Source organism: Callionymus lyra, chromosome 7 (assembly GCF_982586985.1).
Source record: "Callionymus lyra chromosome 7, fCalLyr1.hap1.1, whole genome shotgun sequence".
Classification (NCBI taxonomy): Eukaryota; Metazoa; Chordata; class Actinopteri; order Syngnathiformes; family Callionymidae; genus Callionymus; species Callionymus lyra.
This window is the reverse complement of record NC_141824.1, coordinates 26,512,551-26,530,628: the sequence shown is the minus strand read 5'-3', so window position 1 is coordinate 26,530,628 and position 18,078 is coordinate 26,512,551. Positions and strand designations below refer to the sequence as shown.

At 36.5% G+C, this 18,078-nt stretch overlaps 1 protein-coding gene across 1 annotated transcript in view; it reads left to right on the top strand.

Moving 5' to 3' along the window:
• The window catches only part of nbeab (neurobeachin b), a 259,858-nt gene that overhangs the window by 122,509 nt on the left and 119,271 nt on the right, over nucleotides 1-18,078 (top strand). Inside the window, exons 27-33 of the mRNA XM_087795938.1 lie at nucleotides 774-839; nucleotides 911-1,079; nucleotides 4,851-5,205; nucleotides 9,715-9,881; nucleotides 10,405-10,528; nucleotides 12,985-13,112; nucleotides 17,468-17,529. Coding sequence (XP_087652064.1) covers nucleotides 774-839; nucleotides 911-1,079; nucleotides 4,851-5,205; nucleotides 9,715-9,881; nucleotides 10,405-10,528; nucleotides 12,985-13,112; nucleotides 17,468-17,529 — 1,071 coding nt within the window. The remainder of the gene's footprint in view (nucleotides 1-773; nucleotides 840-910; nucleotides 1,080-4,850; nucleotides 5,206-9,714; nucleotides 9,882-10,404; nucleotides 10,529-12,984; nucleotides 13,113-17,467; nucleotides 17,530-18,078) is intronic.

Genomic DNA, 18,078 nt, shown 5'->3' with positions numbered 1-18,078 from the left:
TTTTAATTCAATAACTAGAATATTGTGAGGTTGAATAGTTTTTCTTTTTTCTTTTAGAATAGTTTAATTTAAAATGATAATGCATTCAAAACATTTTTTTACACATAAAGTTTGATATTCTAATTGTATTGTCCAAATATATTTTCTAAATGAACAATTATTTTATTGGTAGTGTTTTAAAATTAATATTAAATGTTGGTGCCACCAGACCATGCCGAGACAGTACCGAGCTACTTGACAGTATTATTGTTTATACTGAATTTAAAAAGCTACAAATTCGAAAATTTGGAAAATAACCATTTTTATTGGCATTCAATTATCAAACTCTATGTGAAAAATAACCTCTTTTTTTTATATTCATATTATTTAATTAAATTATAAATAAAAATGTCAACATTTCAATATATCAATTATTTTATATATAAAAAATATATGAAATATATGAAATGCTTTAAAGTAAAAAAAAGAAAATTACATTTGAAATTTTAAATCACACCTTTCAATATTCTGATGGCACTGATATACTTCAATAAAAGACCAGTACAACCTTTATACACAAAAAATAAAGTCTCTGTAAAACATCAAATGAACATGCATCATACAAAGAACAAACATACTCATTATTACATTTCTAACTCTGTGTACACACGGATAAAATAGTTGTGCCTGCATCTATAATACATTTTTTATTTTATTTAAATTTAAATAGTCAGACTGTAGTTTCGCTGTAGACGTCTTAAGAAAGTGAAGCTAGTAATGTGTCTCCCATCAAGGACCCTGATCGCCTCCTGCAGGACGTGGACATCAACCGTCTGCGCGCCGTCGTGTTCCGAGACGTGGTGAGTCGTCATTTCAAAGAATCAGCGGCTGTAGAGAAAAAGTGGATGATGTGGAGTTGAACTCTCGCCAGGATGACAGCAAACAAGCCCAGTTCCTGGCTCTGGCCGTCGTCTACTTCATCTCCGTCCTCATGGTCTCCAAGTACCGCGACATCCTGGAGCCTCAGAGAGAGACGGTCAGAAGCAACAACCAGTCGACTCGCAACATGCGGCAGGAGATCAACTCGCCGACCAGCACAGGTTAGATGTCAAACCCCTGAGGGTTTCAACATGAATGATCCTTGAATTACATGCAGTCGTATTATTTAAAATGCTCACTTATTTTCAATAAAAATACATGTGAATTAAATGGTTCAAGCCAGAATTAGCTATTTGAAAAAAAACACACACACACCAAGATGACCTAAATTTTATATTTAAAAGAAAAAAGAATTATGCAGAATGAACCAGTTTATTTATTGTTTTATTTAGACATGTCCTTATTCAAACGCCTTTTATTATTCATTGAATCTTGAACTATTGATTTATCGTCTCAAACCTCCTCTGTTGCCAGAATGAATACATTGAGCCTTGGAGAGAAATACACAGTTTCTGATGTCAAAATATTGAAACAGAATTAATCATTGCATTTTTATCCATCCAACATTTATATTTCAATGTCTTCAAATCAAATTTCATCAAAATAGAACTTCTATAATTTTCAACTCAGATGGGATTTTTCCTAATTTATAAAATTTGCGATCACAATTTTTGGGTACTCAGACACACAAAGACACCTCTTTTAAGTTAAGGCTATTATAAGTTAAATTCAAATGTATTTAGGTTAACAAAAAAGACCCTCTTTATTATTTTGTAAATGAAAAAAGATAGATGAGATTTAAACATTCAAAATATTCAATACATAATAACAGCAATTTTATGTTTGAGTAAGGAAATGTCTAAATAAAAAAATAAATAAACTGGTTCATTCTTCAGAATCCTTTTTTATTTAAATTTATTTTTATTTAAATACAAAATGTAGGTCATTTTTGCGTGTGTGTTTGTGTGTAATTAATTTTGGTTTTAACTATTTTATTCAAATGTGTTTTGAGTGAACATAAGTGAGCATTATAAACAATACGCCTCCATGTTATTTGTTTATACATATTGTTATTCTTATAATTTCTATTGTAATTTATTTATTTCTACGTATTTATTTCTATGTATATTATTTAATTATGTTCATGCTGTTATGTGAAAGATAAAGAAGCTGAAAGTATTAATTATTTGTAATTATTATTGTTATGGATATATATATACTTGCATTTAATATTTAATGAAACAGTTCTAACAAAAAATAAAATAATTCACCAAAACGTAATACTAACAAAAATAGAGTTATACATAATTTAACATTTTATGTTTATTTATTTGTATTTATATTTATTCAAATAATCAAGTAAATACTCATGTCGAATGTGAAATCCACAGAGCTTCTGATATTTAATATTTTGTAATATTTTTAACATTATAAAATAGTTGTATTTTTGTTCACTTAAACTTTTATTTATCTATATTTTTCTCTTATAATTGTAATCATAATGGACTTTAAAATGTCTTTCATAATTAACTATATAGGGAAAATATAAAAAATGGCTTTTACTTATTACAAGTCTCTTGATGACAATGTCGGGCACACAGACGCATGAAAGCACCATCTAAGGGTCGAATAAGTACAAGAAAAAGTGTATTTCTGTCACTATAAATGGGGTCTTGTAAATAAAAAGATGGATGATACAGAGTGTATAATAATAAGAAGAAGTAAAAATGATAAATTATCACAGTAAAAAATTACGTTTTATAAAGAGAAAGAGCTCTTGGATCTCAAAGCAGATCTCCACAGAAACTACGAGGTCAGCCGGAAAAAGTCAGAAAGGAAAACCCAAAGGCAGCCAATTGTGGAAAAAAAAGAAAGTTAAATATAATTTTAGGCAGAACTAGGAGAAAAAAAATCTTAATGAAAATGTGCTATACAATAGATAGGCGTGTAGAAATGTAACAAACCAGAAATAGTCTATTGTATTTATTGAAATACTACTACAAAAAAAGAACATTATACATCATACACATATTAAAGTGTTGTAGCATTTGTCTTTAATTATATGTGAAGTGAACCCATCATACGAGTGAAGATGAACGCTGAGTAAAATCAATATTGATTGGCTGAGAGCTCGTTCGATCAAAGCTCTTCTCTCACCTGTGCTGGATGAATGCAGGAAGTGACACTTCAAGTCACATGAGGCCAGATCAGCGTCGGCTCACAAAGCTCTGTTGTCAAGTGTGATGCGGCGCCACCTTGCTGCTGGACTCAGACTAAAGTGAAAAAAACAACAAATAGATGCAAGAAGAACTTAAGAAACAACAAACGACGTGAGCGTCTTTCTGGTGGACTTGTCAGGGATCTGGGGACAGTGTAGCCAGCTGCTATTTTGGGCCGCATCTGTCAGCGCCCATTAGCCAAGCAATCCACCAGAGGAGAATGGGATCATAGAGGTTGCTAGGAGGAAGAAGCACACTGCCGCCTTCATAAATTTCTCCAGAAAAAAGGGGGAATTCTCCGGGGCGGCATGTGGCGGATGATCATTCGTGATGAGCCAGGAAGGCAGACAAGTTGTCGGCCAAGTCGCGAGGCGACATGTGACGAGGAGTCATGTGACTGGACTCAAGGTGTTCCGATATGGACGTAAAATTTTGAGTGAGAAGACAAAAGAGCGTTCATCGCCTCATTCAGAGACAATTTAAGTTTTCGGTTTCACAAAAATCGTCACACAAAAGTTGAGAATAAAAATAAAATAAATTACTTTCATAGTCTAATTTGACTCTAGTTTTTTAAGCAGTTGTTTCATTTTATTTATTATATATTATACAATTGTATTGTATTGTTTTGTAGAGTCATTTTATCCATTTATATCCTTCTGAATTTATTTATATAAATGTGTTTCTTCAAAATGTTGGGCTTGATATATATAACAAAAAATAAAAACATATACTAGTATAATTAACAAATGAACCACAATCTAAGAAACATGTTAGCATTAAAAACACAATCATTGTAAAACGGTATTTAACTTATTAGACTTCCACATTACAGTGATGTCTTATCTTTCGATGAATCATTGATCTGTATTTTAGGTATATTAGTTATTAATTAACCTGTTTGTTGTCTCTGGGTCAAGGTGACCCGGAGGCCCGAAAGCAAATGTGTTTTAGGAAACACAAGGGATACCACAAACACATTTGTTATCGGGCTTCCGGGTGACCTTGACCCTGAGATAACACAAGCACGAGAAGGAAAGTTAAATCATTCGTAAAACTTCAGGTAAGTCAGACTATGTTTATTGATTCATTTATATATATATTTGATGATATTTCTATGCATTTGTCGCCTCCATCCTAAAGGCTTCTGGATAATATTTGTATTTATTATTTATTATTACAGAACAAACACTATTTAATATCCTTTGAAATACAGTTTTTTATTTTGACAGGTTGCTAAATAAAATAAACAAAAATTAAAATATAACTTTTATTGTGGAGAATTGTATATATTTGAATCCATTTTATAATTATATATTTTCATTTCTTGTAACACGTTTACATTGCGATGGTACTTAAACATGCCTCTCATGAATATATGTTGTTAAATATGTGTCATTCCTAATTTATCAGTGTCGTTTCCAAGTGTCTTGATGACAATTGTAGAGACATTAGAATAGAATTAATTACATTTAAAATGTATTTATTCAACTCATTCAAATGCAAAAACTCTCCTTGTAATGCATTTTAATGCAGTTTGAGGATTAAACAAGTTTGATTATGAAGTTATGAAAACTGACTGTTGTATATTAAATAAAATATTATTAACATTAAAAACAAATGGCAAAGGAGGCAAAATGTTCTTAAATAAAGTTATCATTAAGATCCTGCATATTTAAAATAAACATATTTTCTTTCTGTCTTCTGTGTTGTCAGATCCTACGCTGGTGTTCGACTCTTCTGCAGAAGATCCCAGCAAGATGGAGAGACAGTTGCCTCGCGCCGACTCCGGGATCGAAGAGGAGCAGATGATCAGTGTTCTGGACGGATCGGTTGACCCCTCGAGCGAACTCTTGTCCGGGCCCAGAGTGCCCGGGTCCCCGGAGGCGCAGACCGTCGTCAGCGTCAGTCAACCTAACAAGGGCATCAACGTGAAGGAGATCCTGAAGAGCCTGGTGGCGTCGCCAGTAGAGGGCGCCGACCCCGGGTTGGAGCCTGTGATCTACACCGACCTGAATCCCAAGAACCAGAACCAGACCCTGATGCCCATGCAGTTCCACTCCTTCGACAGGTCAGTGTGGTCGAGAGTCTGCTGAAGACTCTCGAATTAGAAAAAACTTTATTCGCATTGACACATAATTTGGTGAACAACTACAGTTCTAACAATGTTCCAAAAATGTGTCAGAAAGAGAAAATAAAGTATAAATTAAGCTCCGTTTTGATTAACCTTCTGATCCTCAGCCGAGGTGAGTGACACGGAGAGAATGTCGGGGGGCGCAGGGTGATGGCGGGGGGGGCAGGGTTGAGGGTCTCCTGGGCCTGGATGACAGATTAAACAGAAGCGACCTCACGTCATGCTCCTCCCCCGTCCTCTCACCGCTGACACACCTAATGAGAGCTGGCGGCCCGAAAATGAGTCCCCGTGACATGAAGTGTATTATTTTTGAAATCCTTTCACACTGATGCCCCGTTTACAACGTCGTCCACGCGTCACTCTCCGCCGGCGTCCATTTTCTCTGTCTAATTGTTTTTTTATCCGCGGCCAGAAGAATGAGCTGCCAGAGGACTCAGGGTGTCAGGGCGAGATCAGGAGTGACAACATGGAGATGGAGAGGAATGACCTGAAATCAAAATGCAGGGTCGCTCAGTCTCTTACGAGCGGTTGAAAAGATAAATACCAGGGAAAGATTCCAGGGTTGTCTTTTCATCCTTGTGTGAAAAAGAGCTGAGCTACAAGACTCTCTAGAGTCAGTGGTGGATCTTCATTCTCCCTCGTTGTGATGTTCCCTGTATCTCCACCTGGGGGGGTGACCAGGGGCAAACCCAGGTCTCTCTTGAGAGATCATAACCTGCAAGGTTTCTGAGGAGAAGAAACCTTCCTGCTGCCCCCGCGACCCGGCCCTAGATAAGCAGAACAGAATGTAGAATCAAAATTGTTTATATTATTTTTGATCAAAATTAAAAGTTGATACAAGTGGTACGTCACTTTTGGGCTGTTTGTAGTCATAAAGAACACAAAAACGTACTGTATTTATCTCAACACTGCAATTTTACACATTATATTAAAACATAATGTAGTAAAAGGATACTTTAATTAATTATTTTTAAATTGTTATTCTGTATTTTGGCAATAATTACACTTCAATATTCACAGAGCACAAACTGAATCTTTCTCTTTGTCGTGTCCAGCTTCTTAAAAAAAAACCTGAAATTATATTTGTATTTCTGTTTTTTTGGCTGCTGATCAAGAGAAGTAAAAATATGGAGGTTTTAAGAAAAAGAGTCTCTGCCAGTCTTCTGCGTCGCACTGACCTGGTTATTACACTTGCGTCTCCGCTGGGTTCCGCTCCATCATTAAGACGGTGTGATGAATAAGTGATGCTGTAGATCATCTTGAAGCCGATGCATCATTCATGGAAGCACATTTGTGTTTTATCAACATCAGCGGATCAAGTGTAGTGTGAAGCACGAGGACGAGGTTTTAGGATTCACTCCGGTGACGATCTGATGTGTGTCAGAGTGAGTTCACGCGAGACGCCGCAGCACAAATCTACTAAATAAATGATTGTTGTCGTCAGAGTCGGATGTGTGATGGGATGAATATTTCAGAAAACTCTCGTGCTTTAGCCTCATCTTACAGTTTCTCCTTGTGGTAGTACTTTATACATGCGAGAGTACATCAACACCTCCTGACTTCACCTACCAAACTACTGCTATTACTACTACTACTACCTCTACTTATACTAATACTATTATTTCTACTAATACTATGATTACCTCTCCTAATACTACTTAAACTACTTCTACTTTTATCACTACTGCTTCTTCTACTACAACTACTACTACGACTACGACTACGACTACGACTACGACTACGACTACGACTACGACTACGACTACGACTACGACTACGACTACGACTACGACTACTACTACTAATACTACTACTACTATTACTACTACTACTAAGACTACAAATAGCACAACTACTAATCATTTAATTGATATAACTACTGTTACTGCTACTGATGGTATTGCTACTACCATAATTATTATTACTACTGCTACCTCAAGTACTAACAATACTACCACAACTCCTTATATTACTATAACTACTATTTATTTTACTACTGTTACTTACACTGTTATTATTACTGATATTATAAATGCTCTTTACTGCTATTATTTAAACAACTACTTTAATTGTATCAAATACTACTACTAGTACTAGTAGTATCAATGCTACTACCAGTACTACTACTAGTTTTACTACTAGAACTATTGCATTTTCTGATAACTCTACTTCTACTACTACTACTACTGCTATAACTATTATTACTACTACTACTACTACTACTACTACTACAAGAAGCAGTACAAGTAGTACTAGTAATGCTACTACCAATACTACTTCTACTAGTTTTACTATTAAAACTACTTATACTGCATTTTCTGCTAATTCTACTTCTACTACTACTATTACTATTATTACTACTGCTTCAACTACTATTTGTTTCACAAACTACTGCTATTACTTTTATTATTGTTAATATTACTACTACTACAACTTTTTCTATTCCAACTATTGATACTACCACTACTCCTTTTACTACTATTACTTATTACAACGCCTATATAAACTACCATCATTGCTACTAGTGCTACTAAAACAACTCTATAGTTATAACAACTAATATTGCTACTGTTTCCATTAACAGTTAACTATTTATATTTTTAATAGAGCTATTAAAGTTTCTCTGCCTTCAGTCCACCCAAGTAGAAACAGTCAGTCATTTATTAAAGCTTGTAAAGCTAACGGCTACGGCACATTCTCATTAACAGCGACCCGAAATAAACCTTCTTTATAAACACTACTTTGTTCTCCTAGACGATGATTAAATGTTTTATTATCAATTCAGAATATTTGTTCAACTAAAGAAGTATACAAAGCTTCACCCCCACATTTCCTTTTTTCATTGCTTTATTTTTTTTAAATGTATAACTTGATGAAGCAACTTGAGTCAATGGTACAAGATTTCTAAATAGTCAAGATAATGAATGCATTTAAATGTAACTTAAAAAACTAGAACATTTTAAAGGTCAAAACCGAGCGAGGGGAATTAAAGGGTTAAACTGCTAGTTGAATCACCAAAAATGCCGTCACTGTTACTACTACATTTTGAACACAACTGTACATGTTATAGCAACACAAAAGCATGAAGAGCAGATGTACTGTTAAAGTCGTTGTGCGATATGGTTCAGTTCTTGGTGCGTAAGACGACAACAAAAGCGTGTTTCTAGTATCTGGGCGACTCACGGCTCGTAGCTGAGACGTCAGCTCCTCTGCATGAACTCTGTCTCCCAGCGTGGCTGGAGGAGATCGGACCAGACGTTATCTGGATCCCCCGGAGAGCAAAAGAGCCGACTGCCGACCCGATAAGGACGAGTTTTTCTTCTCGGCTCTGTCAGGGAGGGAGAGCAGGTCTAAGTTCATCACATCATCCATAATCCTCCATAAATCTGATAATGTTCCCAGCAGAGGACTGACGTCCAGCCTGTGGGTTCATGTGTGGCCTTCTCATGCGACCTTGAGTTCTATTCGTTTTAGTAAAATTTCAATCAAAAATAGGAAGTGTTTTTGTTGTATTATTATGATGGTTTTCTCGGCAACAACTCCTATACCAGCGGCTGCATTTATTGATTTATATTTTCACTGTGACAGTTTAACAGTTGACTGTGAAAAAAACCATTAATGAAATATTGTAAACTGCATTTTTATTTTAATTTTATAAACTATCCTGTCTATGGACAGAATCCAATAATGTGAATTAAAAAACAACACAATCTTAAAACAAATGGTTTATACGAAATGAATAATAAGACATAATGTTATTTGTATAATTTATTTATTTAGGAAAAATGTTTAAATTGGTACATAAAAACTCAAAAAATAAATAATTTATAAAGCATTGAATTGTTTTCTTTACAATTTTCTTCTTTCTTTTAAAATTTGTATGAATAACTGCAATTAAGTTTGTCATGTTAAATACACAATATTTAACAATATTACATATTAAACAACAAATATATATATATATATATATATATATATATATATCTTTTTTCCTATATAGTAGAACATATCCATCTTTAGATAGATTTAATTAAAATTGAAAATAAATGAAAAAATAGTCTTTATATACATAATATTTGTGATATTTATTTTATCATAACATAAAAATGAGCGTTTTTATGATTATTTCTTTCTTTTTTTTAGATTCCAAATACCACAATGTCACTCAAATGTATTTAAAAAACTTAATTCAATAGTCCCATAGTTTTTTTATACATATATGGAGTCGTATGTTATTCATTTGCTATTGGCCTTAACATTTTTCATTACTCTGACTTTCATTCTGCTTCTTGCATATTAGAGTGGATGTTACTTTGTACATAAAATAACACTCTAAAAAGGCTAGTTATTGCACACAAGTCGTTTTGTATGAATGATTGCATTGACTTCTAAAAATACTTCCCCTGAAACAGAAATGTTTATGTAAGTCTATTTTCCCACCGGCAGGAGTGTGATGGTTCCAGCTAAGAAGTCGTCCGCCGGGAGTCCAGCTGTGAACACACTGGGAGGAAACAGCAGCAGCAGCAGCACCCCGTCTGCTGTCACATCAAACAGCACCCCCAACATCCTGGCTGCCACCCCTGCCACCCCGAAAAGCATGATCAACACCATGGGTAGGCTCAGCACCTCCAGTGTTGTCACAAGTCACTTCAGGCCATTGGTTTGAGCGGAGGACGTAGAGTTCTCTTTCTCACCACTAGATGGCCGCATTTTCCTTCTGATTCATGATAGCTTGACTAGACTGCTCCACAGAGTCCTCGTGCTTTTGGAAATGAAACAATTACATCTATAATTCATCTGGTTTTTGTCTTTTTTTCTCTGCCTAGATCTTGTTTCTCTTTGTCACAGCAGGAACACACTTAGAAAAGGAGAATATATAGCATCAATAACCGGCTCGTCCGACTTCTCGTATGTTTCCTTAAATAAGTCCAGTCAGGTTCTAGTTTAATGGATCACACTCTGGAGGTTCATTAACAGCAGGATTGGGACTCGCTGATACACACAGTTACCTTGAAAAACGCATTTATTATCACCACTTTTTTCTCTGTGCCCCCCTCAGACATAAATCCCTGTTAAATTTATCCCTTTTTTTCTGTTTGTGTTTGCTCTGAAATAACCACTGGTTCATGTTGGCAGGAGCCTCAGATGCAGCAGCCGCTCCGTCCTCATCCTCCAACTTTGTTAATGGTGCCACCAGCAAGAACCTCCCAGCGGTGCAGACTGTGGCTCCCATGCCTGAAGACACCGTGGAAAACATGAGGTACGTACTGAGCAAGAATATGGAGCAAGTGGTGCATCAAAACATACAGGGTAATAAAGAAGAACGCTCTTGCTTTTACTTTGGGTCTTCAACAAAATACTTTATAAAGGTTGAAAATGTATATTTTTATAATATAGTTATTATGATATTTGTGTCACAGTGGGTCATTGAGGGGTCCCAAGATGAGAACCACAATTGTAGTATAGGTTGCTTAGTGACACAATTTGTTCTCATGATTTCAGACGTGAAGTGAAGTGTTAAAAGTACTCGCTAAACCTCATTAGGAGCAGATGGACCTGGATAAAAAAGAAAAGAAAGGAATTATAATTTTCAAAAATCACACTGAAATGAATCTCGAAAAGGATACCATACTCAAAACCCACCTGTTCCTCATTGCATACACTTCATAACCCTTTCATGTACCGTTACCACCTTGTTTTACTGTTTGGTTTTGGTGCTCCACCTCCTGCTTTATTGTATTGTGAGAATTTTTTGTTGGTATATGTGATGTGTGTCTGACTTTTTTTTTAAATTTTCATTTAAATAAAATAACACTTAGTTATTTAATTTCCTCAGGGGCCTCATTATATATAGTGGCTTTTGTAAGGGGCCGTCAGGCAAAAAAAATGCAGCGTAGTAATCGAGTAGTAAAATCAAGGCAAATATCTAACAGTTATTATTTTATTGTATTATATATATATTTTTTAAATATTATATAGAAGCACTTTTCCCCCATTTTTTATACTCACTTTAATATTTTTGAGGGGGAATAAATACTGATAAAAGTCCTTAAACAAAAACCCTATAGTCATATTTAGAGGTAATGACCAATAGAAATAAAATAAAAGATCTAATGAGGGCAACGAATATGCAGTTGAAGGTGTATTTTGCACAGGTTTGTCATTCATAATACTTGGATGGACAGATATCATTTGGACAAATGTTATCATAGATTTCCTGTGGATGGTCTTTTCTCAACTCGGCTTGTTTACCCCAAACACAAAGAGAGAAGAACATCACCTCCTCAAATATGACCACAAAATCAACCAACTATAATTGAAATGAGCTGGTTTAGTCTTTAGTTTTAGTCTTTTACTCATTCATTCTTTATCATCTCACACACCCTTCTCTATTGTAATTTTCTGTGGGAGGAAATCAGAGTTCCCTCATGAAACCTACGCAAGTGAACATAGAGAAAGAGACCAATTACTCTTTCAAGAAAATTACCCTGAAGCTGAAATCAAACTTCAAACTGTAACCGAGTTTCCGATGAAGCCTTTTTTCATCCAAGTATCTTCTCTGTGCAAACACTGTTCACCCTTCCATGCTGTGTGCTTCGGAGAAGCCTCCCCGCTGTGACCTTGACTCATCTCCCGGCTCCTCTAATAGCTCGTGACAGTCCTGCTTTCCCACCGACGCCGCAGAGCCCCTGGTGGTTCTTAACACGTCTCTGTTCAACCAGAGGACGAGAGGACCGGTTGCCATGGCAGCAGCGAGCCACATCACTTAGAGTACAAGCAGTAAAATTGAAGCCCTGCTCTGCTTTGCTGTTAGAAGAAGCATCAGAGTGCACATTATTTATGAACAAACATGCTGGTTTTGAGTCTGGCGTAGGTCAATACTAAAATTAATATATATATATAAACCCTTTTGTTGACGAGAGTAGTGCTTGATATTATTGCAAATATCTTTCCATTAATTCCATAAATTATTTTTACAGTAAAAAAAGATTCTTAACTTGCATATTAGCGAAAAATAATATGAAATAATAATGTAAGAATACGTTTTTTTTCTACACAAACTGAATTACATTTCATTGACCAATGTTTTTGAACCTGCTTAGAACTCGTTTTTTTTCGTTGCACCGACCCACTTAAATACTGCACAAAGTACAGACGCCTCTTATCTCATGTGTAGTTCAAGCAGTAGAAAGTCAGAAGTACCCGTCAGTTATTGTTGTTATCGTGGCTCTTCACAGCTGCAGGACTCCTGTTTCCATGTGCTGCTGAGATAATGTCAGTCAGTGTTGAAATGGAGGGAGATAAGAAACCCTCCTTTTTAACGTGAAGAGACATCGTGCGAGACTGCAGGCGAGAGAAAAAGAGGATGAAAATTTCATGTTATAAGGCTGAACGAAATGTGCATTATTATTATTAATTATCTACCTTTTTTTCACATTTGATAAAAGAGTCTACAAAGAATGTGCTTTTGAGATTAAATTTGCCCTTATATCGATACAGGCTTGAATTATTATTTAATTTTTTTCTGATTATAACTGTAATCTCTGAATATCAAATGTACACATAGGTAACAATGGGGCCAATGTTAAAAGCTCGTACAGACCACGACCAGTGAAGGACATCCTCCATTATTCCTTGTATCTATGACTTGTGTCCTACAGTGTCGTGTCCACGTAAACATTCATAAACAAGTCACAGACCTTCTCTCCTTGACAGCATCACGACAAAGCTGGAGCGGGCCCTGGAGAAAGTGGCCCCCCTGCTGAGAGAGATCTTTGTGGACTTTGCGCCGTTTCTGTCTCGCACGCTGCTGGGAAGCCACGGACAGGAGCTGCTCATAGAAGGTGAGTGTGACCCACGATTGTGTTTACACACCGACGGATATTTAGATGCTGATGGTGTAGTTGGACACTCTGAGGTTCTGTCACTCTTAACATCTGCTTACAGAGAGTTTTTTTTTCGTGCCACAGATTGATCCAATATCTCAAATCTGCCAGTTCAAATGGGAAAAAGTGTTCCTGGAATCGATGAGTCAATGTTGGGAAAGTTCCTGAACAGAAACTGAAACTAATAGACTTGTTGAAGACAATAAATGTGTAACAACACTGTCCAACCAGCCTTCCAAGTAAAATACTAAACATGTGTTTCCCCTAAATCAATATTTCACTCTGGTCTGTTGTTTTGTCAAACTTGGGTTAGTTACGCAACATGCTGAAGATAATCGAATGAACAATTTGTTCCCGATCAAATTAACTAAACTGCCACTTAAGAAAAGTCTAAGGTTAGCATCAAGTCCAGGCAAATGTGTTTCAAATAACTGCAAACATTTGTTTTTATATGAGCGCAATCAGATATCTTGACTTTTCTTGATAGATGCCATGACTCTAAATACTAATAATAAAACATATGGTGTAAAACTGAGGAGTTTTCAAGATACTGGTCGGGCCGTCTGCTGAAAGAAGGAATATCATGGTGATAGTCCATGAAAATCAATGTCCTCTGAGCAGCTGGGCTGGTTAAATATGTCACGATAAATAACCAGAACAGAAGCAGATTTCAAGAGAGGGAAAGAAACAAAAGGAAAAGGGAAAACAAATCCTGATTTCAGAGTAGAATTCCAAGATTCAAATCGATCAATAGCCAGAAGAGCTGCCAATAGCGAGTGTGTAAGTGACTGAGAGTTGATATCTGTTGTCATCAACCTCCTGAAGCTGTAAAAAAGTGGATGTAGAAATCTGGACAAGTGGTTCCTGACCTCTAGACATAATACCTATCAGAAGGTATAGACTCTAAGAAATGAGTATCATGCCAATGACTTTTACTCAATCTCTTAACTAAACTTTATCGTTTAAGTTCTTTAATAAGAACTACATTTTGAGCACAGGCTGAACATTTCCTAAACAATTCATCCCTTATTTCCCAAAATAGATTTTCCCAAGCGATCCATAATGTTATATATATTCATTTTTAAATGTGTCTTTTCTCTTGAAACCTTGTTTAAAATACAATTTCCTTAAAACTAAAAGCAAATAAAGTCCCTCAACCTACTTTTGGGTTTCAATCGACCACTGATGTAGAACATTAGAAGCCAAAGACCGTATAACTATATCACATTTATTGCCGGATTACAGAATTATAATTAAAATTATATTCACCAGTTTAAGTGTCCTGGGGTCTTGTTCACAAGTTACGGAAAGATGGAGCTTTTTATTTACCGGTCAATCTATTCCCTCTCTCATCAACGGTCTCCAACTTTGTGGCCAGAAGATCAAGATCATGGATACAAGCAACCCCCAACATTAGATGCCTATGTCTGACCCTCAGAAGTGAGGTGAAGAGCTCAGTCGTTCGAGACTCAAAGTGAAACTGCAGTTGAGGTGGCTGTGGTGCCTCCTCGGCCTCCGTCCAACTAGAAGCAGTAACAGGGCCTTAAACTCAAATGGTTGGGTGGGCACCAGTGGCCAAATCTTATTGAGGAGTGGAGGTCTTTCAGTTTTCTTCTGAATATCTTTTGATCTATATCTATGTTTAGTTATTTCATGTTTTATGGATTTATGTGTGTTTTCATTGGTGTGTTGCCAAGTATTTAATGTGAATGATATGTCAGTGGCAGCAAATGGCTCGCAAGTTTGAGACCCTTGATCTAGAAGTCTCCATTCTGAATTTTCATTTAGGTTCCAGATCACCCGTGTCTTAACCCCGGGATGTTTGGACATTGTATTCATCGAGCTAAAAGTTATTAAACAGCAAAACAGAGCTTATTTGTTGTGTTTAATTGTTATCGTTTTTAAATGTTTCTTGTTAGTTGTTGAACTCTTTTTTTTCAATAATATGATTTGATTCGTCATGTACATTTTAAATGACTGTAACTCGCCAATCTTAAAGATTCAAACATCGCATGAAAGCAGAGAAGTGGAGCTTTTCCAACACAGACAGATTCACCTGATGTGTGACATTTTTCATGTTGAAAAAATTCAAACAGTCCCTTAAAACATTAAAACAACAGCTTTCTATTGATGTTTGACATACAGATGAATGATGAGTATAAAATTCTGCTAAGATTAGTTCCCTTAGAGGGAGTGAGACAAAGAGAGAGAAGAGGTTTATTTGTTTCTTTTTTTTTGTTCTTACCGTATTTTAAAGTTTCAAAACCCAACATATCATAGAAAATGGGGCCAAAAACACTTCTAGGACATTTTGAATAATTCGACAGCCACTGTGTTACAAAGTTTTCCATCATTCTCCCATTCAACTGACTCTCCAGTCTCCTCTAGATATAACGTAAAGGATTCTCTATTCACAAAGACTATATGTATACTGTACCGTGCCTGCCCTAAACCACATGTCAATAACCAGCGGACAGGCTGGACTCATGTGGCCGGGGCTCGGAGGAGAGGAATGAAAAATCAGGTAGCAAAACCTTGACAAGTGTGAAAATGTCTGTTGCCCTTTCACTCAAAGTCTGTCAGCAAACTGACCAAGCTGACAAACTCGAGCAGAGCCGAGGGTAAGACCCCCACAAACAAGGCGGAAGACAGACAGCTCGGGCTTCGGCGACCCCCCCCCACCCCCCCTCTCTCCTTCAACATAACGGAGATTAGAGCAGCTCCAGCGCTGGTTAATGCTTTATCTGGTTAAATAGTGTAGCTTATCAGATGGCCCAGATTGTCGTCCGTCTTCCTCCGTTACGCGGAAACAGTTGCAATACTGTGCTGCAGAGCAAAGGCGCTCCATTTACCAGTAATTACCAGCCATCCATCACCGCGTAGACTGCTCGGGGTCAAGCTCTCCACTGCCCCGAGTGCCCTCTTCGCCTTCACCCCCACCCAGACGTGGTCACTGCGGCAATTATGTGGAGTGCACCCTGAGCCCGGCACTCGGACTGGTCGGCTGAAGCCTGCGTGTGAACACTGCTGCTGTTGTGAAGGCCGCCTCCTGCTCCCTGCTGTCCCCTGCTTGGCCCCGCCTGCCGCCAACATCACCCCACAATGCCACATTCACCCGTGTCTTAACCCCGGGATGTTTACAGGAAGAGGACTGGCAGGCCGTGTTTAAATTGAATGCATTTAGTTTGTGTACCAGCACAAGGCCAGGGTCAGTCGGCCACCTGACTCCAGTGTCACTCTGGACTGACTTATGGCTCGGCGTGTCACTGCTATAACAAGAGGTCAGCCGTGACAGTGTGTGGACAAGAGGGTCACATCCTCATCGAGAATCAACAATATGCTGCTCTGCTGAGCAGGCGTTGAACAACAACCTATTCTGCTTTTACTCTTTAAATATGTTTTTTGTCTTTAAGATCTAGTGTTAAGATGTGTACGATACTCTGGACCGGACTTTTGGTCAGGACCACCTCAGAAGAAAACAGGAAACTACCAAACAACAAATAGTTAAAAACCATAACTTACATATCTTTCAATGTAAATGCTGTGTTGTTACAAGGCAGTTTGTGTCCTTTGTGAAATACACGTTTTGTTTTTGTGTGCAAAAACACATTTTGCATATGTGGAACAATGTTTTCCGCCATTCATTAATCTAAGTGGTTCTTAAGTTAGAGCTAGCATTAGTGACACGAGGCAAAGATCAGCAACTTTGGAGACTTAGACTCACTGAGCCAAGACCATTAATTGTGGTCTAGAGACCAAGAATGATCTCCCAAACTCCAAGTATACTTGGTACCATAATAGCAATGGTTCTTCCATTAGTGTAAGTTAACAGACCACAAATCAACACATATGTAAGTGCTTTATTTCAAACATTAAAATATATTTTTTAAATAATATCATCACATCATAGGATATTATAATTTCTTTCCAAATCGTCCTACAAACATATTTACATTTGCCATCATGGATGTTCACAGCAAGATCATGAATGCATTTGACAAACCATAAGTCAGTTAACAATGTAGTGATGCTCAAATTTCTTTTTTTTTTATCATATCTAAATGTCTCTCCATACCTAATGCAAGCCGCCTCCTGCATGCACCATTTAGCCCCAAAATAAAACTGTTAAAACATTACACATATCGTCTATTACAGCTCATACATGTTCAAAGCATACTTTATATAATTAACATTACTTTTACTTAACAAAAAAAAATCTAAAAAGTAAATATTTACTCTCAGCTTGTTCATTAAGCCGTCTTTAGTTGTTTTTTTTAATATTCTGATCAGTTTGTGTGTGCTTCACTTCACAGGGCTCGTGTGTATGAAGTCCAGCACTTCTGTCGTGGAGCTTGTGATGCTGCTTTGTTCTCAAGTAAGTGTCCCTTGAACAATTTTTAAAATGTTCTCCCTTCAGTTGAGTCTGTTTTTCGAGACTTTTTTTCTTTATTTTTAATTACAAAACACTTTATAATTTGACAGTGTTTTCTTGGTTATCATTTTGCCCTGTATGTTTCACTGCGGACATTTGCTATTCATGTACAGTCATTATTCTCAAAACCAAATAATATGTTTATCTATTTCCAACTTCATCCCTTTATTGACAAACCGGATCCTGGAAACATGATTTTAAATCCACAATTATTTATAATTATATGTAAACTTTCAATGAGTGATCTTACTTAATGATTTGGAGAAACTTTAAATTTGATTGTGAATTTGGTGTTTGAGTGTCTGCAGGATAAAAGATTCATCATTGCTGAGACAAAACTTTGGTCTTTTTCTCGTAAAAGAAAATATTTTAAATGACTTATATAAAGTTTTGAAGGGTTATCGTAGGAGATTTAAACACCGTCCAATCACAGATCAAATTAATCTGCTCAGGTGTCAATAATTGATCAGCACAATGAATCTTTAACAATCT